Source organism: Trichoderma virens (assembly GCF_000170995.1).
Source record: "Trichoderma virens Gv29-8 chromosome Unknown TRIVIscaffold_70, whole genome shotgun sequence".
NCBI classification, from domain to species: Eukaryota; Fungi; Ascomycota; class Sordariomycetes; order Hypocreales; family Hypocreaceae; genus Trichoderma; species Trichoderma virens.
Window position 1 is genome coordinate 123961 of NW_014013679.1, and position 24977 is coordinate 148937.

The 24977-nt window shown below is 50.0% G+C and overlaps 7 protein-coding genes across 7 annotated transcripts; 1 reads left to right on the forward strand and 6 right to left on the reverse strand.

Annotated features, from left to right (window-relative positions):
* Positions 1–251: 251 nt before the first annotated feature.
* TRIVIDRAFT_52320 (uncharacterized protein) lies at positions 252–1007 on the reverse strand (the record flags this gene model as incomplete). The annotated part of the gene is made up of 3 exons (XM_014100240.1): positions 252–395; positions 459–793; positions 857–1007. 3 exons carry the CDS (start codon positions 1005–1007, stop codon positions 252–254), a joined length of 630 nt encoding a protein of 209 aa, XP_013955715.1.
* A 2497-nt stretch (positions 1008–3504) lies between these two features.
* Positions 3505–4833, reverse strand: TRIVIDRAFT_52335 (glycoside hydrolase family 18 protein; the record flags this gene model as incomplete). Its single annotated transcript, XM_014100241.1, has 4 exons — positions 3505–4053; positions 4119–4345; positions 4402–4688; positions 4751–4833. The coding sequence occupies 4 exons, from the start codon at positions 4831–4833 to the stop codon at positions 3505–3507; spliced, it is 1146 nt and encodes a 381-aa protein (XP_013955716.1).
* A 1473-nt stretch (positions 4834–6306) lies between these two features.
* Positions 6307–6759, reverse strand: TRIVIDRAFT_52265 (uncharacterized protein; the record flags this gene model as incomplete). The annotated part of the gene is made up of 1 exon (XM_014100242.1): positions 6307–6759. The coding sequence occupies one exon, from the start codon at positions 6757–6759 to the stop codon at positions 6307–6309; it is 453 nt and encodes a 150-aa protein (XP_013955717.1).
* Positions 6760–7399: 640 nt separating this feature from the next.
* Positions 7400–8633, reverse strand: TRIVIDRAFT_192117 (uncharacterized protein; the record flags this gene model as incomplete). Its single annotated transcript, XM_014100243.1, has 3 exons — positions 7400–7977; positions 8057–8439; positions 8473–8633. 3 exons carry the CDS (start codon positions 8631–8633, stop codon positions 7400–7402), a joined length of 1122 nt encoding a protein of 373 aa, XP_013955718.1.
* A 1116-nt stretch (positions 8634–9749) lies between these two features.
* Positions 9750–15669, reverse strand: TRIVIDRAFT_192118 (uncharacterized protein; the record flags this gene model as incomplete). The annotated part of the gene is made up of 4 exons (XM_014100244.1): positions 9750–11164; positions 11222–14242; positions 14273–15467; positions 15628–15669. 4 exons carry the CDS (start codon positions 15667–15669, stop codon positions 9750–9752), a joined length of 5673 nt encoding a protein of 1890 aa, XP_013955719.1.
* Positions 15670–19032: 3363 nt separating this feature from the next.
* On the forward strand, positions 19033–21208 carry TRIVIDRAFT_192119 (uncharacterized protein; the record flags this gene model as incomplete). The annotated part of the gene is made up of 3 exons (XM_014100245.1): positions 19033–20168; positions 20236–20920; positions 20963–21208. 3 exons carry the CDS (start codon positions 19033–19035, stop codon positions 21206–21208), a joined length of 2067 nt encoding a protein of 688 aa, XP_013955720.1.
* Positions 21209–21962: 754 nt separating this feature from the next.
* On the reverse strand, positions 21963–23445 carry TRIVIDRAFT_78544 (uncharacterized protein; the record flags this gene model as incomplete). Its single annotated transcript, XM_014100246.1, has 2 exons — positions 21963–23171; positions 23258–23445. The coding sequence occupies 2 exons, from the start codon at positions 23372–23374 to the stop codon at positions 22278–22280; spliced, it is 1011 nt and encodes a 336-aa protein (XP_013955721.1).
* Positions 23446–24977: the final 1532 nt, after the last annotated feature.

Sequence of the window (24977 nt, forward strand, 5' to 3'; positions counted from 1 at the left end):
TGGTAATCCAGCAACCTGTGCCTTCTAAAATACAGTAAATAAACACCTTTTCTTGCTTCCTCTGTTGGTGTCTTTTCGTTGACGATGTATCATACTGGTGCTTCTTGGGTATATCATCCCTTTCCTAAATTCGTAGGGGCTCTGTTTGTTCCCGTTGTTTTTCAAACATTCCGCGGGATTTTTTCATTTTCTTCGTTTTTTTTTTTTCGGTTATTTTCTTTTCTGATATTCATGTTCTGCCAGCCAACGCTTCAAAGATCATCGATGAAGACGCCCTTTGAGATGGTAATGGTCTCAATGTCGGCAAATCCAATATCGGACGAGTTGAAGCAGTTGGTGCCGTTGACGGGCGCGAGGCGTTTGTCACCGGGTTCGACAAAGGTAATATCGACGCACTGTTTGCCCCCATTGTCAGTCTTGTCTTGTATACGAGACCCAGCACATGTTGCAAAGCTTACCGAAAACAAAGAAGCCCCATGCTGGGCGTTCATGAGGACCTGAATCGTCGCGTTGACGCCGGCCTTGATGCCAATGTCGGCAGGGTTCGGAATCTGCACCTTGTCTAGACAGATGGTGCCTGGGAAGGGATTGTTGCTGGGGCCGACAATGGAAAAGGGCGGCACGATCTGATGCGCCATCTCTAGCGGACCGCCATCAGGGCCGTCGGTTCCAAGACCTAAGTTGACCTGCAGCATGGCCGTCGCATGGCCGACAAACCAGCCGGGCTGGAAGGATATCGGGCCGCCGGTCGTGGGCCAGTATGTGCGGTTTGTCGTCAGAGGGATTCCGCCGCCTATGTGAGAGCATGTTAATGCTGTGCCAGGTTATAGTTGAGAGCAGGGGGCTTCAAGCTTACAAGGATACATCCACTGCATGCCGTATGGGAATGTGTCGTTTGTGATGAGATTGTCGCCTCGCCAGCCGGGATAGACAATGACGGTATGCGCCCACGACAGAAGCGGGAGGGCAAAGAGGCAGAATGCCGTGAGAACGCCTCTCGCAGCCATTTTTTTTTTTTTCTTTTGTCGAATACTCGTCGATTCAACCTTTTTTTCTTCTTCGATATGCAGGTGTTGTGCGAGTATGTGTAGGTGGGTGGAATTCCCACTTTGTCAATGCTGTTGGTTCGCGTCCGATTCGGAGGATTTTTGATGTTGCAGCAGTCGATGTAACGCAATGTCTAGCTTGAGATGGTATCAATGGCAATGGAGAGGAGATGCGACAGATGGAGAAGCAAAGCACAGCACAGAATAATACAACAAAACCAAGATTCAAGTATGGGTGGCTGTCGATTTTTGTGCTTGTGAGAGAGAAAAGATGGGGATGGAGGGGATGAGCAAGAGATCGTTCGGCAATATGTAATATGTACAACCCACGCAAGTAAGCAAGCACTCGCGCGTAGATGCTTGCTTTTAGTATAAACTCCCGAACCCCGGAGAAAAAGCATCTTCTAACCGCTGAGCACTTTCTACCTTCTCCATCATTCAGACTATTCCAGCCTCTCCACTCCGATGCCAGGGATCCGCGTGCTGCAGACGGTCCAATCGCAGGCCTCCGCTAGGCCAATGTCCGGCTAGGCGCTTAGATGCATGCAACCTCTGGCTATTTATAGGACCAGATTCATTTATCATTTGGCGACATCCTGGTTGTTTTTTTCGATAGCATGGGTTGGAGAGAGGGAACTCTTTACAGGGCATCTATCTCTGTTTGCCTCTTCTCTTGGGGGGGCCAACAGCAAGCAGGATTGAGGCGAAAAAGGACGCCATCAATTTGCTGGAATGTAAGACGAACAGAAAAAAAAAGGGGTCGATACGCTGCTATTGGCCACATTTCACGCCATGATGACGGCGCTGGCTAAACTGCCACAGCACCAACATGGTTTGTCCCTCCTCTGCTTTATACTTCTGACAACTCGCACTTTTTCCTCGAGGCTGGCCTCAAGACGCAGCGCTAACGACGCCGAGGTACTGCCAACTTTTAGCTCCGGCGCCAACTAGCCGTTTGTGCATGTACAAGTACGACGTACCTGGTATTAGAGCGTCCCACTTGGGTCCAATACAGCTACCATCTCCACGCCACTAACCAGCATTACCTCCATGTGTCTAGCATCTGTAGCAACTATTATCTTGGAGGGGAGATGCAGTTTGTTCTTCAAGTTTACTGTAAATGTGCCATATACTACTTCCCTTTTTGGTCGTTGATCAGTCCTCATCCTCGCCAAACACCCTGCAAGGGAGCTGACATCCATTATTATTCGTCATCTATCATTCTAGCAATATAATGAAGATGAAGTACACCCAATGCTTCAAATCTCTAGCTCAGCACTACGGTGTTGAATCTACACGCAAGCACACAACTATCAAAGAGGTAGTTTACAGTACATAGTAGCACTATTGCTTCACCAGAGAGTGAGAGATATACTGGCATATCCTCTCCGTCTCTTCTCTATACCAAAGATTGAGAGTCTCCGCCATCCACATGGGTATATGTGCATCATCACCAGACAGGCAGTTGCAATGTCACGCTCTCCATCCCATCTGGCCGGGAAAAGAACCCGGCTCTAAAAATAGCACACTGCTCAATACCACAAGGTGCTATCGTTATGGAGTATTCCTACAGTATATCCCTGTGATGGCTGCATCACGGCGCTACTCAGCTGCAACTAGGTCTGCGTCCTTGCCGTGATCTAGTCCTGAATGGTGCAGAACCCGACCAGAAGACCTATAATCTACCAGAAAGAAAAGACTCTCTTCTCTTTACTCCGCTCCATGAAGTCGGTTAATTTCCGAATCGAGTGCATCTTGGATCGTTTGTGTTGGTGATGAGATTATATCGACTCTCTGAATGGCCACACACATGCGTCTACATGTCAGCCAGCAAAGCAATCACATCTTTATCTCTCTAATTCTGGTAAATTTCTCAACTACCTATAGTACGTGGCGATATAGCCTCGGTACAACAATTTGCCCGCTGGCCGTGATGCAACCACTGCAACGTGCATGGCCTCCGAGGGGGGATATGGTGTAACTTGCTATCCATGGTAGCCGGACGATCCACGAGAAGACTGTGGACATGGCCAGAAGTGTACACTTGCAGCAGTTAGAGTCTGACATGCTCATCACCATCAAATGATTGCGGGAAGCTTAGCTATCCACGTGTCCATGTATTCTGTTATCAACACAATGAGCCGTTTAAGCAGGCATGGAATCCCTCTGTTTACTGATAAGGCAATTCTCGCTCAGTTTTGCCACGTTTTCTCTAACCGACGGTCCCCTCTCTGCCAAGGATTAAGCCTTAGCTCGTGGCACGAGGTGAAAATCCTTGATCTCGGCGTATCCACCTTGACCTAGGCGTGCAGACAGTCTAACTTGTTATTATACGAGTTTCTTCAGAGGGAGAAAGACAAGACAAACTTGGCCAACAACTGTTGAGCATTCTCTCTGATACATTACGATTAACTAAATGTATAGTCTACTACATCCCACCGATAGGAATCGATGCCCATCAGATCGTTATCCCCAACTCAATATACTTGTGCTGCATAGCCTTGACTCCAGCCTGCATCGCCTTGAAACGACTCCAATCATAGCTATCCTGCGCCAACGCCCACGCGAAGACACCTCCCAAGCCCTTTGGCACCACAATCTCCTTGAATTTGCGAGCAGCAAACTCCGCCGTGTCCCACGTCCAGAAGATTTCCTTTTCGGAATCCCACCACCACTGACCGCCCAGCTGCTCGTCCGCGATGCCGTTGGCCACGGCGTGCTCGAGAGCGCCCGCATACGTCGACACTTCGAATGTGATGGCGCCGGAAAGGCCCGTGTCGTTGCCTTGAGCATCCTCGAGCACTGCGGTTGGGCAGCCTACGGGGGTTGTGCAGTTATAGCCGGGGGCAGTGGTGAAATACTTGGCGTAAAAGGCGAAGCCGAGGTTGATTTTGCTGGGGGAGAGGCCGCGCTCGATGTAAGTGGTGACGGAGGCGAGAGAGTTGGCAACGCCGGAGTGGTGAGTGGTTGTGTTCATCCGACGCATCATGAGGTCGTAGGTCATGACCTGGAAGGTTGTCAGTCTGATTCAAGCCGAAAGCCAAATATGACAAGAGACAGATGGAGACTCACGTTGACAAAGTCGGCAATGTGGTTGATCTTGGCCACATTCTCGGGCGTGTAAGCAATCATGTCCTCGACCCGTCCCGGAGCAGCAACGGACAGCTCAATGTGTCCTCCAATGGCGCTCTTAATCTCCTGCAGGAAGAGCGGGAAGGCGTCAATCTCCCAGGCCTTTTCCGAGTTGGGAGTCTGGATGTAGTCCTGGCCGTTTCCACCCGGGAATTCCCAGTCAATGTCTGATGGACTGTCAGTTATGATGGAGTATCTTATATAATAGTTCATATCTACTCACCAACACAGTCGTAGCCCAGTCTCTTCACCGTCGCAGCAACATTCTTAGCATACGCCCGGCGCGTCGTTTTGTTTTGAGCACCAGCACTGAAGCCAGCCGTGTCTCCCCATCCGCCAATAGCCATGCAAATCTTGGTGCCATCGTCGAAAAGAGCACGGATCTGGTCCAATGGCATGAAAGGCTCGTACTGCTCGCCCGAAGTAAAGAGCGTCGTCGCAGCAAAAGCTGTAGTGACGTGTGTGACTCCCGCCGTCACAGAGCGATCGGGCAGGTTTTGCGTGTCCCATCTAGTAGAGCCATTAATACGATGATGATTCATGACATGGCCATCAAGAAGGCAAATACTTACTGGTCGAAATACATGAGGTAACGAGGTTTCGCCATTGCGCCAGTGACGGCGATGGCTGCGGCCGCAAGGGTAGTGGTACGCATCTTGAATCAAGTTGAGCTCTGGTACAAGGAGATGAAGTTGGATCCAGGAACTTGGAGTGACAATTATCTGGTGCCAAGAGCGAGCAGAAGCTCTTTAAATAAACCTCACTCTACAGAGGGTCGATCCATCCAGGATACGTGTAGTCATGAACCTACACAACACGCAAACTTTATCCTCAGGGGTCCTGTTTCACCGACCGAAAGAGAAAAGACAAATGCAAATCCTGTACTAGCACGGCAATAGAGATGTCGAGTAGCGCCATAATACGGAATAACCCGATCCTTGCTCGAATTCACCTTGACCCCGGGTATCATTGCAACGTCGTAATTTGTCCGCGGCAGCTCGGCGACCAGTTTTCTCTTTTCGCGATCTGTCTATTTCCATTGCTATCCAGATCATTGATAAACGATATAGCTTTCGATATTTCGGCCTCGGTACCCATGAGATAGCTTCTCTCTGTTTTGTAACTCTAATGATCGTTACATGTACACCCATTCGGTTCAAACCGAAACACTTACGGAGAGTGGAGATGTCTTGTACAACAAATAGGCAAACAAAGTGTTCATAGCCAGAAAGCTGCAAGGGAGATAGTAGGTAACCACTGGATATTCTCCATCTATTGCCGAGCACCCGCGTTTGTGTCAGTTACCGCTGAGTTCCGCCTCGGTTGTCTATGTTGTTGTCGTTTATGGTTTGTATGGGGGTTTGCGGAGTTTCGCTACTGTAACTACATGATTCAGGAGAACCGCTACATGGATAAGCTTACCGTTTAAATTGATCTAGATCGCTGATGCCTGTGCTGATGGTCCCACATCAACCGGGCATCGTCGCAATACAGATGGCATAAACTAGCCGTAATAACAAAGAACTGCGCAATTTCTAATTAAACACAATCCCTCTAGTAGCATCTTCTTTCCTGGCTATACCATCCCTGAAATGCTCTAGGAACCGTCAGATTTGGCGGACTGTCTGATGCGCCCGTTCCCGTAGAACCTCGACTTCTCAGACAGTCATTTCGTTAAACCCCTTTCGCCTACATTAGCCCCATGGCAGCGACAAGCACAGCTTACAAGGCAACATGAATATACCCAGCCAAACGTCCCAAGATCACACGATGCATTGCCGGCTCTCCGGCAGTCGAGATCGGGTTCTAGCTCCGCGTCATCACCACCCTGGTTTCTCATGTCAGCCTCGCAGTGATGTGCAAGGCAACCCACGACGCCGAGCTCGGCCAGCTAACTGATTAGAGAGCAACAAGATGTCCAAGGCAACAATCCACATCGCTGAGCTCGGCCAGCTAATTGAGTAGAGAGTAACAAAATATCACAAGTTGGCAATAGAAATCGGCCCGAATTATTGCAGGATGTCAACAAGGCCAGCAACTCAATTGCCATCTATATACCCCAACTCCAGTTACGAGTCTACGCAAAATAAAACCCATCTCATCCCGACAACTTCAAATCTTTGTGCTTTTATTTCGCCTCCACAGCCTCCTTCGGCCCCTCGCCCGTCCCAAAATCCGTCCAGTTCTGAACCGCGCCCTCAACAGCCGGCACCCAGCTAGGCCTGTTCCTCGTAAAGATTTCCACCTCGGGCACAAACGTCCTGAGCAGGTCCTCGTCATCCACGCACCCAATCTTGACCGCCATCTTGCCCGGGAACCCGCTCGAGGTCCTGTACAGCAAGCTGCCGCATTGCCCGCAGCAGTGGTTCGTCATGAAGTTGCCGCTGTCCACGACGAAGCCCCATGTCTTGAGCTCGCCCTTGACGACTTGCAGGGTGTCCGTGGAGGTGATGAAGTTGAGCGAGAAGGGGGCTGCTCCGGTGAGCTTGCCTTCGTTGGCGCAGTGGCATTTGAATTTGAGCTCTGGGACGCCAGAGTAGGTGATGACGTTTGCGCCACAGAGACAGGAAGACTGAGTCATGTTGAATAAGGTTGTAATAAGCTGATAGGGCTTGTATTTGCCGTTGGTAAGAGTTGATTTTGTAGTTCAATTCGTAGTTGCTTCTTCTGGCCATTGTAAACCATCAAAGACAGGACCAGTGTCTCTTATACAAAAATACCAAACGATAGCATCCCTCTTGGTCTTTGCAAGAATGTCTTTCACACGATGCTTACATTTGACGAGGCAAACGTCGATTGCCTGATTCGGAAAAAACCACTCTAATTAGGCAAATCTTTCCCAATCAAGAAATCGTTTCTTGTTAGCTGCGACGGCCAGACTTCCACTTCAACCCCATTTATGGGGGACAATGGATCAAATAATTCTCGGATGGTATCATGTAGATGTCAATTATAAATCAGATTGTTAATGTAAAGGGGGCGTCTTTTTCTCTCAATGCTGAGCAAGATGAATGAGATATTTTGTAAGCAAGTATCATTAAGCAAACTCGAGAAGCGACAGTGTGGGAGCGGTTCTTTTGCGGAGCTTTGGACAGACTATTATCCTCGATAAACAAGGCCTTGCCGCATGATATTCACAGTAGCAGTATTGACAGTTGGTTAAAATTCAGCTAAATTTCAACGTACCTATAGAGAACCTGCCGAGGTAATCAACATCCACATCATACGCTTCCCTTCTTAATAACATTAAACATCTCCTCACCCTTCTGTTGCCGAACCAAATTATCCTGCAGAATCTTATACGCCCGTATAACAGTCTGCTGCGTAACAGAGCTGATATGGGGCGTAACAAAGACATTCGGCAAACCCCACAGCTCACTCTCCACAGGCAAAGGCTCAGGATCCGTAACATCCAGAGCCGCAGCCAAAAGGCCTCCGCCAGCAGCGCCCTTCTTCAGCGACGAGATCAACGCGTCTTGGTCAACAATCGGGCCACGCGCGACGTTGACCAAGATCGCTGGGTTTTTGGCATTTAAAACTGAAAGCTCTTCCTCTCCAATGAAGTGTTTCGTGGCAGCTGTCAACGGGAGGGAGAGAACTACGATGTCCAGGTTTTGAGAGAGAAAGCTGTGAAGAGCTTCCTTGGACTGGCCGTGAAAGTAAGCGCTCGGAATCGTGCCCTCTGGATCACCGGAGCCAGCTTGGTACCAGTTCCGGTCTTTGCGATCCTCAGCTGTAAGACGTGGACGAGAGTTGTAGGCAACAATGTCCATCCCTAGAGCCTGTGCCAAACGCGCCACTTAAATCACCAAATGTCAGCAAAGGTGACCCTGCATATAACTTCTGGTTTACGTAGGAGATGAAAGATCTATAATCACCTTGCCGGCCAATGGATCCGTATCCAATAATGCCCATCTTCTTCCCATCAAGGGTAAATGGCGGCGGCGCCAACACCGAGCTACCCCAGGCCCTCGCATTCTGCAACTCTTTAAACTGAAACAGCTGGCGCGTCAATCCAAGAACAGATCCAATGACCCATTCTGCAGCAGCAATGCTCGAGCCGCCAGTGGAAGTTGTGATGGTGATGTTGGGATCCTTGAATGCCGGCTTATGAGCAACGTGATCGGTTCCCGCGACGGCGAAATGGATGTAGCGGAGGTTAGGAGCATCAGAAGGATCAGGAACGACTCCAAAGGTCATCAGGGCAGTGGCTTCACGCAGGATTTCTGTAGATGGCAGCGTACTTAGTGGGAAATAGAGACTATAGACCACAATGGGGTATCTAGGTTGTTACTCACCTGGTGGGATATGCATGTCGTGCTTGAAAAATGCTTCCACCGGCTTAACTTCATGACGCAAGTACGTAATCTTCAAGCTCGGAAACGCTCCCTCAAGGGCCTTGAGAAGAGGTTCCGGCTTGGGGAACGGAAGCGTCATTAACAAATGTCCCGCCATGGTTAGACAACTGGGGTTTGTTTCAACACAGCTAAAGTATCTACTAGATGAATCTACTAGATGAAAGCGAATCCAAACCTGCACAATATCTTACCCTCAGGAAAATGAACATCCCCTCATGTTTATACTTGAGCTCCTCACAACAACGACAAGCGACTCTTATCCAATGCATCCCGACCATTTGTAAGCAGCTGTGAGCGGTTAGCGGCAAAGCCATTGTCAACGACCTTCTCACCAATTGTTACAGCCTGGTGGAAACCTGTTGAGTAATCAGAGCCTTTTATGGACAAAGTCCGTCGCAATTCCTTGACTATTCACCTCGAGAAATGAGCCGTTATACCCGCGGAAATAAAAATCTCAGCAAGAGCCTTCGAAACCGTCATGCCAGCCATTGCGTTTCTCCTCGGAATTTTATCCAATTAACTTGCAAAACCACTCGGTTCGTCACGGAGGTTGCTTAATAGATTGTTGATGGAATGCTTCGTGAAGCTGGTAGTTTATCTAGAGAGTGGACTAGCCAACACGTCAACTTACCTACCTACTCAACATCCCGGTGACCGTATATACGGGTATAGTATTAAGCGTATCACGGTGAGACGCAAAATACGTCAGCTATTCTTGTTATAGGTATTGCGGAGGTAGTCCTTTAAGTATCTGTTACTATCGCTACATTTCCCAACTATCACTGCATTCTTCTTGTATAGTTATCTTGTATGTATAAAGCATCCCATCTTACTAGCCATCTATCGAGTTCCGTAAAGTAATTATGAACTTGAGCTAGTTCAAAAGCCAACATCTTCACTCTATACAGGAGCATGCAATTCGTTGAGCCGCTTATCCTCGGAATCTTACGCCAACAGCTTACAAGATCACTCACTTCGTCACAGAGGTTGCCTAACAGTCGCTGATTGCGACGACATGCTTCGGAAAGCTAGATTATCAAGATATGACATGACAAATGTAAGCAGCATAGACTTGAGCAAGGCAATGTGTATCTACACTATCCACTATCAGAGGCGTTTAGACATCATAATACATAACGCGGTGTGTCAATCTGAGGTGAAATAAGCAACAACGAGAAGTAAAGACAAATCCACCCCACATCAACGTCTCTCCTTACATGTTTAATCCATTTATCCCTCTCGCCAGATTATCAATCTCTGCTGCGTGCCTCGTTCCCTCTACTGCTTCATGGTCATGGCCCCCTATCCTGGCGCCGCACTCAGGGCATCTAGCCATTTCCATAGGCATTCCGCATTCACCAATAGTGAACGGGTGGTTGTTCTCACAAGTATACCAGTGCCCCGTGCCCCGAAGTTCTTTCGACATTGCGTTGTACACAGCTCGCATTTCTTCCGCCGTAACCGGGCGATAGATGCCGCCATTGATCATGTCCTCAACACTGTCAATCTCATCCTTGAACATGGCCGTGGATGGATACTCTTCCAACAGAGCGCGAGCTTGCTGGACGTGGCTAATGGCCTCTCCTTTCAAACTTTCCTCGTTTTGCTCCTTCATAGCACCCCTACCCTCTGGCCACAAAGTACAACCGTCAAAGGATAAACACAACGCACAGAGCTGTGCAGCGAATATGTGCCCCTGGACCTCTTCCCTGACATATTTGAGTAAATGTGACTGCGCGATGAGCCTGGTAGAATCGGCCCAATGAAGTGACAAATCAAGTTTGCTTTCTGTTTGTATCTGGGCCAACCCTCCATCCTTGATCCAGCGACGAAAGTCGAACAGAATAGTAATTTCACATTTAAGAAGCAGCGCATCCGCAAGAAGCGAGCCCTTGACCTGGATGACGGACTCATCATATCGAAACTCTCCGCTTGCCATGTTTTGGCGATTGGCAAATTGCACAAAATCTGCCACTCGTTGGAATGGCTGCTCCTCTCGCTTAACATTGTTGGCGTGTGCCACAATCTGCCTCCAAAGTTCGATAATGGAGTCATATCGCCCGTTGCCCACAATCCTCTGCAGAGTTCGAAGTTGTTTCAATCTCGGGGCGGAGAGCTGGCCACCTTTTAATGCTGCAGGGGCTGTTTTGGACTGCAGTAGCTTCCCAGGGACCGCTTGTGCAAGGATATCCTGTTCCTCTAGCAATCGAGTTGCCAGGGAGAGGTGTTGTCCATGCGCCCAGGCTATGAATTTCTTTGTTGATTCGTCAAGTATAGCTCGTCGTATAATGCGGCCGTATCTTGCAATGTTTCGAAGAGAACCCCGGCAAGTTGCGCATACCGGAATGCCCGATTTGTCAAGTGAGAAAGGCTCTGAAGTCTTGCCGAGCTGTACTGGATGACCATCTTCATCTATATCGTAGTATGCCCCCATTCCCATCTGACCATCCATAGACGAAGTAGTCAAAAAATGTCCGCAGTCTGGGAAAATGCATGGCTCTTCGTCCAAGTTGATCTCGTGGTACTCTTTCATCTCCAGAAAGTCGACACATACGGATTTTACGTCCTCACTCGCACACTGCTGGCAGAAGGCCTTGTTAGGACACACCTCTCCACAGAGTGAGGGACCTACACAACCGTTAGCTTTGAATTATGCAGGAGATGATATATCACGGTGACACTTACACTGGTGGCCGCATTCTAGTGCCTTCTCGCACCGCTTAGAGCACGGAACCCAGTCGCATGGTGCCGCACATGGCATTGTGCACTTCGTATGAGGGCAGCTCGAGTGGCATGTATTCGCCGCACAAGGGGCACAGGGCTCGTGACATGCCTTGTTGCATTTCGAATGTCCACAACGTACTTCACATGGCTCTTTGCAAGGCGGACACCCAGTCTCGCCGTGGCAAGTTGCAGAGCAGCTGTGCCGGCATGTTGAATAGCTCCGATCACACCTCTGGTTGCAGATGCCGTGATTCTGCTTTATAATTTCTCCATTATCCCGATTATTGCATTTACAACAGGGACTCTTGCATGTATGACCGCACTCACGGTGGTGGCCGCACAAGGCAGTGCATTGATACCTGGTAGCGGCTACGTCTACATGACATTGGACCTCGACCTCATGATTGCAGCCCGGAACTGTCCGTTTAACGACGACTTTGCAGCGAACCGAGGCAGGATCTTGATTCTCCCAGCATTGTGCTGAAGAAAGCCTGTGGCCGCACGGGAGTACGAGATCAATGTTTTTCAACTCAACGGTGCACTTGGGTGGACACTGATCACCACACCGTCGACGACAAGCATGATCACAGCCTTTTTGAGGCCGGGGACACGGTTCATGGCAAACAACCACATCATGCAAAATGTCTGAATGACACTTTCCAGTGCAAGAATGGCCGCAGTCAAGTCTCTTGTCGCAACGTAGATTGCATCCGCTTTCGGGAGAAAAAACTATAAAGTCATCCGCGTTCGAGACACGGATTGGGGTGTCGGGATGTCGGTCGCACTGGAGCTCCAAACTTGTGCCGATGCGGCCGCTCGCGGTGAGCATGTCAATGACTTCCTCCCACATGGGGACGTTATAGTAAGTGCTAGAGTTTCCGATGATATACATTCCATGTTTTGCACGCGACAATAAGACATTGATGCGGTTGGAAGTGCTGAGGAATCCGCACTTATTTTGCAAATTACTTCGAACAAGAGAGATGATAATGACTTTTGCCTCCTCGCCCTGGAAGTTGTCAACAGTTGCAGCCCTAACACTCTTTAGGAGTGTTGTTTTGCCAGCTTGTTTTTTCGCGGTTGTCGAAGCTTCTTGGCCCTTGCTTTCATACATGTCTTCTAGTTCAGCAAGGTCGCGGTCGTTGAGACAAATCTCAAACATGGATTCCATTCGACGTCGTAGCTTATGTAGCTGGCCCAGGTATGGTGTAATAACTGCAATATCGTCTTGGGAGTACTCCCCTTGCCTGACGAGATGGGAAATGAGGGATACCGTCATTTCAACTTCAAACTCGTTCGAGTGGGAGGTATTCAGTGGCTCGTGGCTGGCTGCACCATCCTCTAAGCGGTCGTGGTGAAGCCAAAACAGCCGCTCTTTCATACCCGCTACCTTTGGGTATTTTGTTACATTTTCGGCGTCCTGCAAGGATGGGTATAAGGTTGACCGAACAAGCTCAGATATATACGGGTGCATCCTTCTCTGGGTGTCCAATGTGCTGAATGGAAGTCGCAGGTCCGCCAGATGCGGCGGCTCAACAAGTCTCTCAAATAAAGATGTATCTAGAGAATACTGTTTTCCTCGAGGATTTGTGCTCTGCAACTCATAGTTTTGAATCTGCGGGCGCAGTTGAAGATGGTCACCAATCAAGATAGCATGTTCGATCGAGGGCAGTAGTGCGGTTAAAATGTGAGCCTCCAACACTTCTCCAGCCTCCTCGCAAAGCATGACCTTGCATCTTAGTTTCCTGAGAAGAGACAAATTTTTGGCCAGGCCTGTGGTTGTGACTCCGATGATGTTGGCCTGGTTGAGGCAGCGCAAATCCACGTCATTGCGCACACGGCTTCGCCGCTCTATTAACTGGGTGTGCTCTTCCTGAAGTCCTGTGATATCGTGAAGGATTGGGGTTATGATCATATTTAGCCAGTGTTTATACAATACTTGGCGCTCAACATTATTCATAACGGAAAGTCTGGTTTGCTTCAGAGTTTCAATGTCTCGGCACAGAGAGTCGTCACGCGAGCCACCGACAAGCCAATCCCGCAAGATCTTGTGAGGCGTTCCGGTAACCATCGCCCATCCGTCTTCGTTTGCTCCAAATAGCGTCTGGTAGTGCCTAGGAAAGGTCTGGTCGAGAAACGTTTTAATAGCTTGTGGCGAATTTGATGCCGCCAATTTACGAAGAGAACTCTTCATGCTGTGCTCAATGGCCTCCAATTCTTGATATATATTGTAAAGGGTGGCCCTTTCTGATCTTGTGCGATCACTCTTTTGGACAATCACTCGTAGATTAAGGTCTTGTAGCCTCTGTGACTTTGATCGAGATCCGATGCGAATGACTTTGTCGATTCCGTCGTCGAGAAGGTGCTCAAGGAGCTGATCTAAAGCATGATTCGTGTAGCAGACACACAGTATGGGCCCAATTTCGGTCTTTTCCTTGTTTGCCAGCAAGACTTTGATGATTTTTTCTCCAGTGTAGCTTTTGCCAGTACCTGGAGGGCCTTGGATGAGCGACAGTTCCCGTGACAGGGTGTTCAAGAGGGCAGCAGACTGTGTAAGATCCAGAGCCGCTCGTGATTCAACAAGGTTTGGACTTGGGTGCTGTGAAGGCGGAATGAGAAACTCAGACTTATCATGCGTTAGACATTTGATGTCGAAGGCAAATCCAGTTGCTCTCGCGTATAAAGGCGGCTGGAGATTAATCTCTTCAGTGGTATTATTCTTCGGTGCCAAGAGATCAACAAAAGGGACTCTTGGTTGCCGACACATTTGCTGAAGGGCTTCCAACGTATGCTTGAAAGACGCCAAAAGGATGCCAGGGAACTCGACAAGATATCGATAGCGCAATGGCCCCGTACTCTTGGACCAATGGAGAACTTGAGTAACATCGTCCTGATTCGGCTCAGCAAGCTGTAGCTTGACGTGCAAGTACATCTCATCATCCGAAAGAGTCAAAATTTCAGCTTCTTCATTAAGCTCAGAGTCTTCGTCCGACGATTTCTTTCCGAAGCCGCGCTTTTTGTCGTCCTTGTTCCTCATGGTAGACTCAGACACGATGAAAAACAAGACGGATTCTGCTTTATCCATGATACATACGAGTGCGCCGGCTTGGAGGCGTTTCGTTTTTTCCCACCAGTCCTTCCTCTGTTCAGGGCTCAGTGCCCGAACGGGAGAAGGCTGATCGCAACGGACAACCATATCCAGACCAGCATTTGCATCGAAGAGAATGTTGATAAGAGTGGCAGAATCATATGTATATGTACGCAAGTTGTTGGAGTTCTTGCGGTCACCATTGGTATCACGAATATGTCCAAAGGCTTCGCGAACTGCATCGCGTATCTGGCCAACAGTATCTTCTCGTATCAGACGGAATTCTCTGTCTAAACGCCCACGAATACCAGAGATATGCCACTGAGAACAATCATTTACTGGCAGATACTCCTCTCGCGGCGACATAATCTCCTCGTATGTTGGCAATATTTTGATATTGACTATGTCTTTGTGGTCGTTATTGTGCCTAGGTCCTCCAGGAGAGAGGCGACCAGGAAGATCTCGCGTTAGAATGAAGGTTTCTCGCGCTACGGTAGCATGCGCCCGAGGCTCCAGAGTGGCCAGCTGATCCCCAACTTGAGTGCGCTGACGAATATAGTCAAGGTGCCTTTTAGCTTGAAGACGATGAAGCCTCTCCTCTGGTTCTTCCTGGTTGCCCAAGAGAGTAGCTAAACTGTTGGCAAATTCTGAGAAGGCTTCGTTGATGATATTGACAGTATTGCAGTCCAGCATCTTGGATAGCACTGCGAGGGACAGTTCAACCGCCTCCATGAGGGGTTTTTGTGCTGCGATAGACGGCCACACATTGAATAGTGAGACGACATAGTGGAAGAGCTTGTTCATCCTGGCTCCTCCCACTCCGACGAGGTAGTTGAATATAGCTGCGACCTCTTGCTCCAGAACAGCAGAGTCAACAACGCAAGGATGAGTTACAAGCTCAAAGAGCGGCTTAATCTCTGTCTCCCAAAGACGATCACCCGTTGCAGATATGTTGTCCACAGGAATGTGACGATCTATGACGTCCTTTATAAAGGACAGGCCCGCTTCTGTGACGACGAGCCTGATTGTCTCTTGGGCGCCGCCAACATCTCCATCCATGAGCTCGACAGCTAGACTGAAGAATTGGCCGACTATGGCATGTGATGGTCGAGCAGTCCCCTGTCCGCTCCTAAGCAGCCCCTTCCATTTCAACAGCTTCCCTTCTGGTGGGCGGCTGTTGCTGTTCTTGTGGAAGGGGCCTGAAGTGGTGCTGGAGTGCCCTCCTCTCGCAGACTGACCTGCGCGTGAGTTACTTTTCACCTCATGTGAAAACTTGCACTTTGACCCAAACTTGCAACTGTTTCGTAGAAAATGGAAACATGGCTTCCGAGAGTCTTCGGTCGGTGTGCTCGGGGGAGTGAGGTGGGCAAATCTAGAAAGCAAGTCTATATTAGGACGAGGAACACATGGTGTAGCCACTGCGAGATACTCACTGATTCCTTCGCATGATTTGACTTTGCGATGATTTGAAGCCTCACGGCTGGCGAATATCAAACAGTGATGAGGCTTCGGTTATCTTGGCAGGGATGTTGAGGGGGGGGAGGAATGTAGGCCAGCTGGGATAAAGAAAACTAAGGAGATGCCTGGAGGCGAGGAAGAGAGGAAGAATGTAGAGAGAGAAATAGATGGAAGGGGAGAGAAGAGAAGAGAAGAGAGAAAAAGCCCAAGCTGCCTAAAGAATACCTACAGGAAGCAGTGTGGCAGTGTGGCAGTTGGCAGCCTGCTGGCAGCCTGTGAGCAGCTACGGGAGGCCCACGAGGCCTATAATTTGAGACCGCATGCATCTGCACCGGCCTCCCGCATGTTCCCAAGGCCGGAGGGTCGCCCATCTGCCAACCAGAAGAAAATGAATTGTTGGCCATGTGCTGCATTTGTGCCTAAGCAAAGCAAATAACTGCTGGGAAACGGTTTGGAGGTGAGGACGTTTTGTGCATAGGGGAGAGCGAAAGCTGATGGCGGCCGCAAGCAAAACAACACCTTGGGTCGTCGACTACGAATCAGCTTCGTCGAGTTCTTGAGACATGCTGTCCATTTCCATCAGTGGCAATGTTGGAAATTGATGTATGCAGTCTTGACTTTAGCTTGGGTGGAAAGCAAATGCAATTCGAAGATTTGTTTTCATTACTGGAGACGAGAGGTGCTTTCCGACTGTATAATGGCAATTTTATCTGGCAAACAGCATCTTTAGAGCAGGACTTCTCACGCAACGTAACTAGGTATATCACGTATCGTCTAGGAGTCTATTGAGAAGATGAAGGCAACATTCACAGCAAATGGACCACACTTTGTTGAGGAGGTTACTATAGAACTCCTCAGTGTTAGGCCTCAACATTATGACGAAGTGTACAGGAAAATACGTGCAGCCACGACGAGAGAGTACCTACATGTATGTAGCTTAATTGGCTTCGTTTTGTGGACATCCAAAGCAAGGGGGAGAGATGCATGCAAGCTCAAAGTACCCTAGAGATCACATTAAACCAAAGAAATGTGATATCAGGGTTGCACTTGGACTTGAGACGGTTGATGAGATGCCGAGTTTTATCCTCTGCTTACCAATGTCGGTCCTAAGGATAGTATCTGGCAATACAATGATAGGGTGAACATTTGCTGTACATGACATTATTCCATTTACTTTCATGTAACAGCAGTTGAGCCAGGCGATTGAGCATCATCCTGCTGGCGAATATGAGGTCCATTTGCCTTGTATCAAGACTCAAGCTGTCTCGTATCAAATGAAGTAACTCGAGAGATACACACCCTATAAGGCCATCGCCACTTCTCCTAGTCTCTGCTACTATCAGTGCCCTTTTTCTGGTACTATCTGCTACCATCAATATCTCGTTCGGGTGTGTGTTACCATCACTACCTCTTTGCCTCGGTAATATATAATATTGCTACTAGGTAGTACTCAGGCAAGAGGAGATGTCTCACACGTGTCGTTCTAGGTGACATTACGGAGCAGTTGGTGGCAGCATTAATTTCGTCTCTCAAGCCTGGTGATGCAAGGGCGGCCGCACCGGCTCGGCTCCTACCGGAGCTCCCACTCCATCCGACTTGGGTGTCTATAATTTGCTCTCGTCCAGGATAAAGACATGAATACCAGAAAAACAATGCCGGCGACTTTGTCAGCGCTGTTCGCAATAAGGTTAGCTGATGCCGTTAGTCTACTATCAGAGCGTTTCCTTGTCCTTGGTGGTGTGGAGTTGGACGAGTGCCAGCATGTAATGCCATTTGAAGATAAGAAGAGGCTTGTGGTGAGATTTGAGTTGGCCCCCGTCACAAGACCAATGGATGCCTGTCAGCCGGGATAAGGTACTGCCTACTAGGTACTGTCTATGCTTTTTAATTTCCACTGTACTCCGTACGGATATAGTATGTTGAAATAAGAAGGCAGGAAAATGATCGACGCATCGATGCTGATGCTGGTGATGATGACTAGAGCAGAATTACCGTAATTAAGCCCGAGCCAACGCCTTGATGGCCTGCGCTTTGGCGGGGACAGCGGCAGCCGGCTCACGGCAGCAGTCTCCAGTTTCATGCCATTCGCCTCCAGCTTTTCTTTTCCCATGTTAAGTCCGACCAGAGGAGTAGAGGAGTAGAGCAGAGGCGCTGCCGATGGGCCCCTGGGATGGCACAGAGTTTGACGGGCTACTTCGTATAAGGTACATGAATGTGCTGGGAGGCAGCATCAGAGTTTAAACCCTCTTTTTTGTCGCCTTCACGTGACGACTCTCCATCCATCTATCAGGTCCTCGTCTATCGCTATCGCTAGACGTCTTAGAGCCAAAACATCAAATCGCATTTGCTTTCCTCCATCTTTCCGGCAAAACACGCTCCAGGCGAGATGCAGCGCTCGTGCTTCTGCTTGTGCTTCAGCTTCAGGGGCCAATGCAGGCAAGCCACCCGCTAACGCTCCGTATCCGGCTTAGATCCGCTGCTGACCACTAAAAAGCTGCCCGCCAATCGCACGGCACAGGTTCCTCTTTTCCGGTCCCGCTAGGCTTATCAAGGCTAGCCCAGCCCCTCTCCCCCATTAGATTCGAAACCTACCGTGTCACCGAATTGCCGTCCATCAGGTTTTTTTTTTTTTTGGCGCCCGGATTCTGGTGCTAGCGCTGCATGAGCGCTACAGCTCAGTGGGCGCTCAGTGCATCGGGAGGTTGATTCCAGCCGCTCTGCTTCTGTTCTGCTTCTGCTTCTGCTTCTGATGGCCTGGCCTGACCTGACCTGACCTGACCTCAGCCATCCATCTCGAATCTCGCGATCCGGCTTTCCTCCTCCCACCACGCCTGGCTTGATGCCAATTGAGCACCCGCCCTGTATTGCCGTCGCCGCCCTCCTCCGCTAGCCAATTCGTCGTTGATGCCGCGCGCAAAAGTCACGACGCCGCATCCTCGCTCGACACGATCCTGACACTAACACCAACTTCCCACGAACAACACAACGAAGACCAAGTCAAACAAATCGCCCTCGCTTTTGCATTCCCGTCGCCCTCTTGCCGTGTCTTGGTCATCGTTCCCCGACCGGCCGAGTGAAATTCCCACGCGGTCAATCGGGGGAGGACGCCGACAGGTGCTGTCTGCGGCCTCTCAGGGCCGCTTCGTTTTGAGCTCCTCCTGGCCTCCTCCTTCTCCGGCAGTCATCGCAGGGCCCTTCATCCGACACTACTCTTGCCGCCGTCGCCATGGATCCCTTCAACAGAAAATCCGCCGAGATCGTCCGGAAGTCGATCCACGAACGGTCGCGGAGGCATTCAGAGGACAGCGACGATCAAGATTCATACGAACTGGCTGCAGCCACCGTGTCTGACGGCTTCCGGCCAACAGATCTGACGCCAACCGACACTTCATCATCAGCTTCTACCCCAAACAATCCCGATATCGCCTCTCCCAATTCTTCACAAGCTCGATTGCTAGTGCTAAACCCATCCAACCCACCACAGTCGAGTTCTGCCTCCAAACCCCCGCCACCCGTGCCTGGTCGCCCATCAAGCGCAGTCAAACCACCACGACCCCACGATTCCCTCACGCTGCGCAACGATGGCTCGAATTCTGCTCAGACCGGCCCGTCATTATCTTCGTCCACAGGAATGCCTCAGTTACGGCCTCAGAGCCCTTATCAGGGTCCCACCAGCGCTTCACATCCGTATCAAATGTATCTGCAAAGGACATTGAGCAATGCCACGGCCTCAACCGACCAACCTGCGAATCATCGTTCATACGATGGACCTCGCGGTCCCGCGCACCCGTATGCTCTCTACCCGCAAAACATTGCCACCACAGGCGATGAAACTCCTCATCAGATTCCCGTTGGCTTTGCGACAGCTGGCGACGGATATCAAAGACAAATTGGACCGGATGGAGAAGATGCGGGCGGTTTAGTTGGACCACTGGGACATACCGAGGAGCTACCACCCTACACGAGATACCCTGATCAAAATTTTGTCACCAAGACTCCTGCTGTCACAACACCGGAAGATGGCATGGCCGGGACCTCGACTCCGGCCGAGGCCATCACCGGTGCTGGGGGGATTGGAGTAGCAACACGGAATCCTGAGTTTTCCTCCACCGAAGAAGATCTTCAGCCTTCACAATCTAGACCATCTACCCACAGCCGGCACGACATCAACACGGCCGCCCAGAGCTCCGCAGAAAAGGCCAGGATGAACAAGTGGCAGCGTAGGGGGAAGAAGAAGCTTTGGGGCATTGTGCCATATTGGGCCATTTGCCTGCTGTTTATTGGTGTTATTCTCATTGGCGTAATCTTGGGCGCCGTCATTGGAACTGTTCTCTCACATCACAAAGGACGACCACCGCCAGGGTATGTCATTCCTCTCCTTAACCCCCTCTCTTCCACTCAAGTGTCTTCATATCACTAACTTGTCCAGTGGCGGCGGCTCACCTAGTGACAACTATCCGTCTCCCTCGCCGGCATCTGATGTCATTCCTTTACCTACCGTCCCTCCTACTCTGCCTCGGCTGCCTGTTGGCAACTATGCGCTGCCATCCATTGTTACCAGCGCATCGCCCAACACGTGTATTACTGATCACAGCCAGCTTGCTGCTTGGAGCTGCAACTTGCCTTATAGCTACTACCAAATGAATATTGACGTATCCACAAAGGGAAGAAGCACGTCATGCTACAATCTTACTCTCAAACCCATTAACTCCCCAGATGCACAGTTCCTGTGGGGAACGCGACCTCCGTACTTCTATGGCAAGGAATTGCTACTTGTCAACGACACTCAAGAACCTCGACGTGGCCCCGCGTGGTGGGGCCAGATTACATATGACAAGACTGTTGTCGTTCAAGAGGAAAACATTTCTTCTGCGAAAACCAAGCGGGACAACCTGGGCGGCGCACTTGTCGGCAACAACGTGGTTCGGGGTAAACTCCCAAGCATGGGAGCCAAGAACGGCGACAAGCCCTGGATATGCACATGGCCTGACACGACGCTCGAAGTGTTCATTTATCCCATTCAGAACACCAGCTCGCCGTCTAACCCGAACTCGACAGCAACTACTGCGCCCAACCCATACCCTACGGACGGCTTTCACCCTTTTCCGAAAACGGTCAAATTTGTAGAGCACCGGGTGGCTGCAAACACTCCCAAGGCCTTTTGTCGCCAGGTTCTGGTTTACAACAATGGGCGCAGCATGAAGAACTTGACCGACAGCTTCGGGGACCCCATTGTGGTCGAGATCGACGAAGACTTCGATGACCAACAAAAGTCGTATCGACGAAAGCGCGAAATACGCTCGGTTCGGAGGAATTGGAATGACCCTTGGGTCACTCGACAGGTGTACAACCTGACGCCCTGTGGCTGTCTGTGGTGGTCTGCCAACACCACTCCTTCGTAAACGCTGCTCGGATCTTTGACGTTTTGTTTCCTTTTTTGTTTCTCTTTTCTTTCATCAAGGGGGTATTTTCATCATGGTGTCGGCGTTTTTTCTTTTTTTAGATGTGGCCCATTCTTCTCAAAAAAGCAGAGGAAGGGGGTTCTTCTCCGTCTTCGGGGCATTGCTCTTTTTTGTTTCACATCAGTTTTCGTTCCACGGCGTCAAGGAGGCAAAGGGGGGGCGGCATTGGAGGGGGACCACGTTTCATGTGACCGCTGGCCTATTCTTTCGATTTTTTTCTTTTTTACGTTTAATCTTTTTTTTTCTCGCGTAGCGGCATGTTGATCCCAGCGCGCAGGTACTTTTCCTTTTTTTTTTGTCTTGGTGGTTGATTTGTTTATGCATGTATATAGACTGTATACTCTTTATTCCCTTCCCTTTTCCCCCCTTCTTTCTCTGGGCAAGATTTCGCCCCCGCATTTTTTTTTTTTTTTTATTGTTGTTGTTCCCAGTTGAGCTGATGTATGGTTTCTGCCGATGGAGTAAAATCATGGGATGGATGTGGGCAGCTCACCAATGAGGCTTGCCGCAGCAAAATATATGACAAAAAAATGACTTTGTATATGTGGCATTTCGACGTCTCCCCACGTGGTGATGTGTAATATGTGCCCCTTTCTTCATACTTGTTTGATGTTTAACGCGAGCTTGATGTATTTTATTAACCGCCAATACCTTGTCTTACTATTTTACATGCTCACCTCCCCCTTGACTACTTGTTTTAATCAATATCGTTTTCAGAGGCACCAAACAAGATATCTGAATGCAAAAGGCGCACACAAACAGTGACAAATTCAATCTAATACACCAGCCAAATGAGTCTCTAAATCCAGCATTTGCTATCCCATGAACGCCCTGCTCCCAAGTAAAGTCCAATGCAAAAAACACCAATTAGCCAGCACATATGCAATTTCTCAGAGACACCTTTTGTGACTGCCTTTTATTCCAAAGGGAAGCCGATTCAAAACGTAGTCTGGCTGAGGTATCCGATGCACGATTTAAAATATCTTGCAGAATCTCCCGCAGACACGAGTCAAGTCGCCACAGGCTGAACAGCAGGGGTCGTCTCCCCCGTCGAGCGAATCTCGTCGCCCACAATGTCCTTCCTGCCGTCGCGGAAGTCGCGCATCAGGGACAGAAAGATGGAGTTTTGCCACTTCTCGCCGTTCTCGTGCTTGACGCAGTCGAGGAGCTTCTCGGCGGCCTCAGCAACGGCGGACTTGGGGAGCTGGGCGTCTACTTGTTCCTTCTCCGGCTCCGGCTCTTGTCTCAGCTCCTGCTCCATGGCCGGTGCCAGCTCGAGCTCGGGCTCCTTTGCATCCAGCGAGAGGCTGCCGATTTCGGGCGTTTCGAGATATGTCTGGTGGGAGGCTTCAACCGCAGCGGCGATTGCCTCGTTCTCCTCCAGCTCGCGGGCCATTTGCTCCATGGCGGCGTCCACCTCCTTCATGTTGCCGCCTCCGTGGGCCGACATCCAGCGCGACATTTCCTGGTCAAATTCCGGCTCCCTTGCTGCTGCTGCGGTGGCGGCTGCGGGAGGGCTGAACATGGACTGGCCAAACGCAGAGGCAAAGTTTGGCTGCGCAAAGGCGGGCTGGTAGCTGTGCTGAGCGGGCGAGTGGCTCATCTGGCGGGCTGGCGTCATGTGGGATGCAGCAGGCGCTCGTTGCTGCTGCGCCGAGAAGCGGCTGAAGTCGGCGGCCCAGTTGCTCGCACTTGATGCCGGAGCGGGCATCTGCATCTGCATTGGCGCCGGGCTGGCGAAGCTTGGATGAACTGCCGGGGCAACCTGTGCAAAGGGCAGTGACGGCGTCAATCTGGTCGCGGGATCGCTCTCAAAGCCGGGCAGGGCAGACGCGCTGCCCATGAAGGCGCCGAACCCATCCTGCTGGCCCTGGGCGGGATGCAGCGGTGTAGAGCGGAAAGACTGTTGTCGAGATGTTAGCACCGGTGTCGTCACTTGCTTGATGATGGACAGAGGGAAAAAAAGGAAGAGGGAATGTCCACACTCACGCTCTGGCCAAAAGCCCCTCGGCTCACATGTCTGTCTTGGTGGTGGCTCGCATCGCGGGACTGGTGGTCGACGAGGCGCTTGAAGGGCGTAGAGCCGCTGCAGGAAGCGTCCTCCATGGCTGGTTTGTGAAGAGATGCGATGAAATAATGGGAGTGGGTTTTATTTGGGTGTGAGAGTGACGTGAGTGAGTGGTTGTGCAAAGTTGTGGTTTGCTATATGGATGAGATACTGCTCTATGGCGTAGTCACGTATTAGTAGGTAGGCAGATGGAGGCGATTGGAGGGGCGCTTACTGACCATAACCTCGGCGAAACCGGGGGTGGCGGAAATGGATGTACTCGTACTTTCAAAGGTCGGGTGCTATTTTATGTCTTGTCTTTTTTTCTCCTTTCTGTATATATTTGAGGCTAAAACAGCAAATATTAATTTATATATAAATGCAGTGAAAGAATCAAGTCTTGGTAGAGATGATGATGTATAACTACATCTTTTTTTTTTAAGAAAGAAAATTGTTCTTTGGAGCAGTACATTCGCTGCTGGATAGACCGAGGTGCGACTCTGCATGTGGAGCCGCGTCTAGTCCCAGCAAGCGAGCGCAGGTACCGAGCGGTACGTACCGGTGAGTGATGTCAGCTGGGGAAACGAACTGCGCGCATGTGATCTGCAGGATTACATAATATTCACGTTTACAGCGATATGACGAGGTACAAGAATCTGGATAGTATGCTGCAAACGGACATGCCACTACTGATGTTCGGAGTTCAAAGATGGAAACAGAACCAGCATGCTTGAAATTGTCCCGAACGCCTGTTACACTGCAGCAGGTATCTGGGACTATCACTGACCACAGCGGGGTTGATGGGATTAGTTGCAGTGACCATGGGAAATTGTGTGGTTGACTCCGGATAAAGAGGATTTGTCCTTGTCGTGTGATGCATTGGCAAGCCTTGGTTGTGTGCTTCTCAACATGTAACGGAGAATGTAGACGGATGAACGAGAGTATGTAAATCATCTGAAAGCAATATTGAGAGAAAGACACTGCCATTCCTGTTTCGTTCTGCCACAAGACCGGCGACTATCTGTGTTGGGTTGTGAGAACCGGTGCTTCAACTCCTGTGTGCGCATGTATGCTCCCAGCACTTGTGCGTATAATGTACTGCTTGGAGTGTGCGCACGTATAGAAGCGGCCTGCCACACTGTGTCCGTCTCACCCTTGCCTCGTGGAGCGGGGGGCGGCCAACTAAAATAGACAGGGGTAGTGCCTCAATTCAGGAGATCAGGCAGCTCAATCATAGCGAAACAGCGCTACCAACTTGGCGATACTTGATGTGGTTGCTGAGGACCTTGTTCGGCTGCACGGGGTGAGACGAGATGAGATGAGATGAGCGCTGTCTGTTCCGTTTGCGTGCGAGTGACATTCTTTTTGCTGCACCCGTTAGCAGCTTGCTTTGTCGTGTCTTGGAGACGACTACATGTTACTAAGAGCACCTCTACTAGTATGAAGATCAAAATGTAAGACAGAAATTTCATGTCTTTCATTATGTACTATTAGGTGGATGTTTGGATGTCTAGGACACGGCATGGCTCTGCTTTTCCGTTTGCGCTAATCAGGCGGTTGGCTGCCGTATCCACAACGGCCTATTTAAGCATCAACCATTGGAGAGAGGATTTCCAGCGCAAATGTTTGAGGTGCTTTCAATGTGTACAGTGACAAAGTATC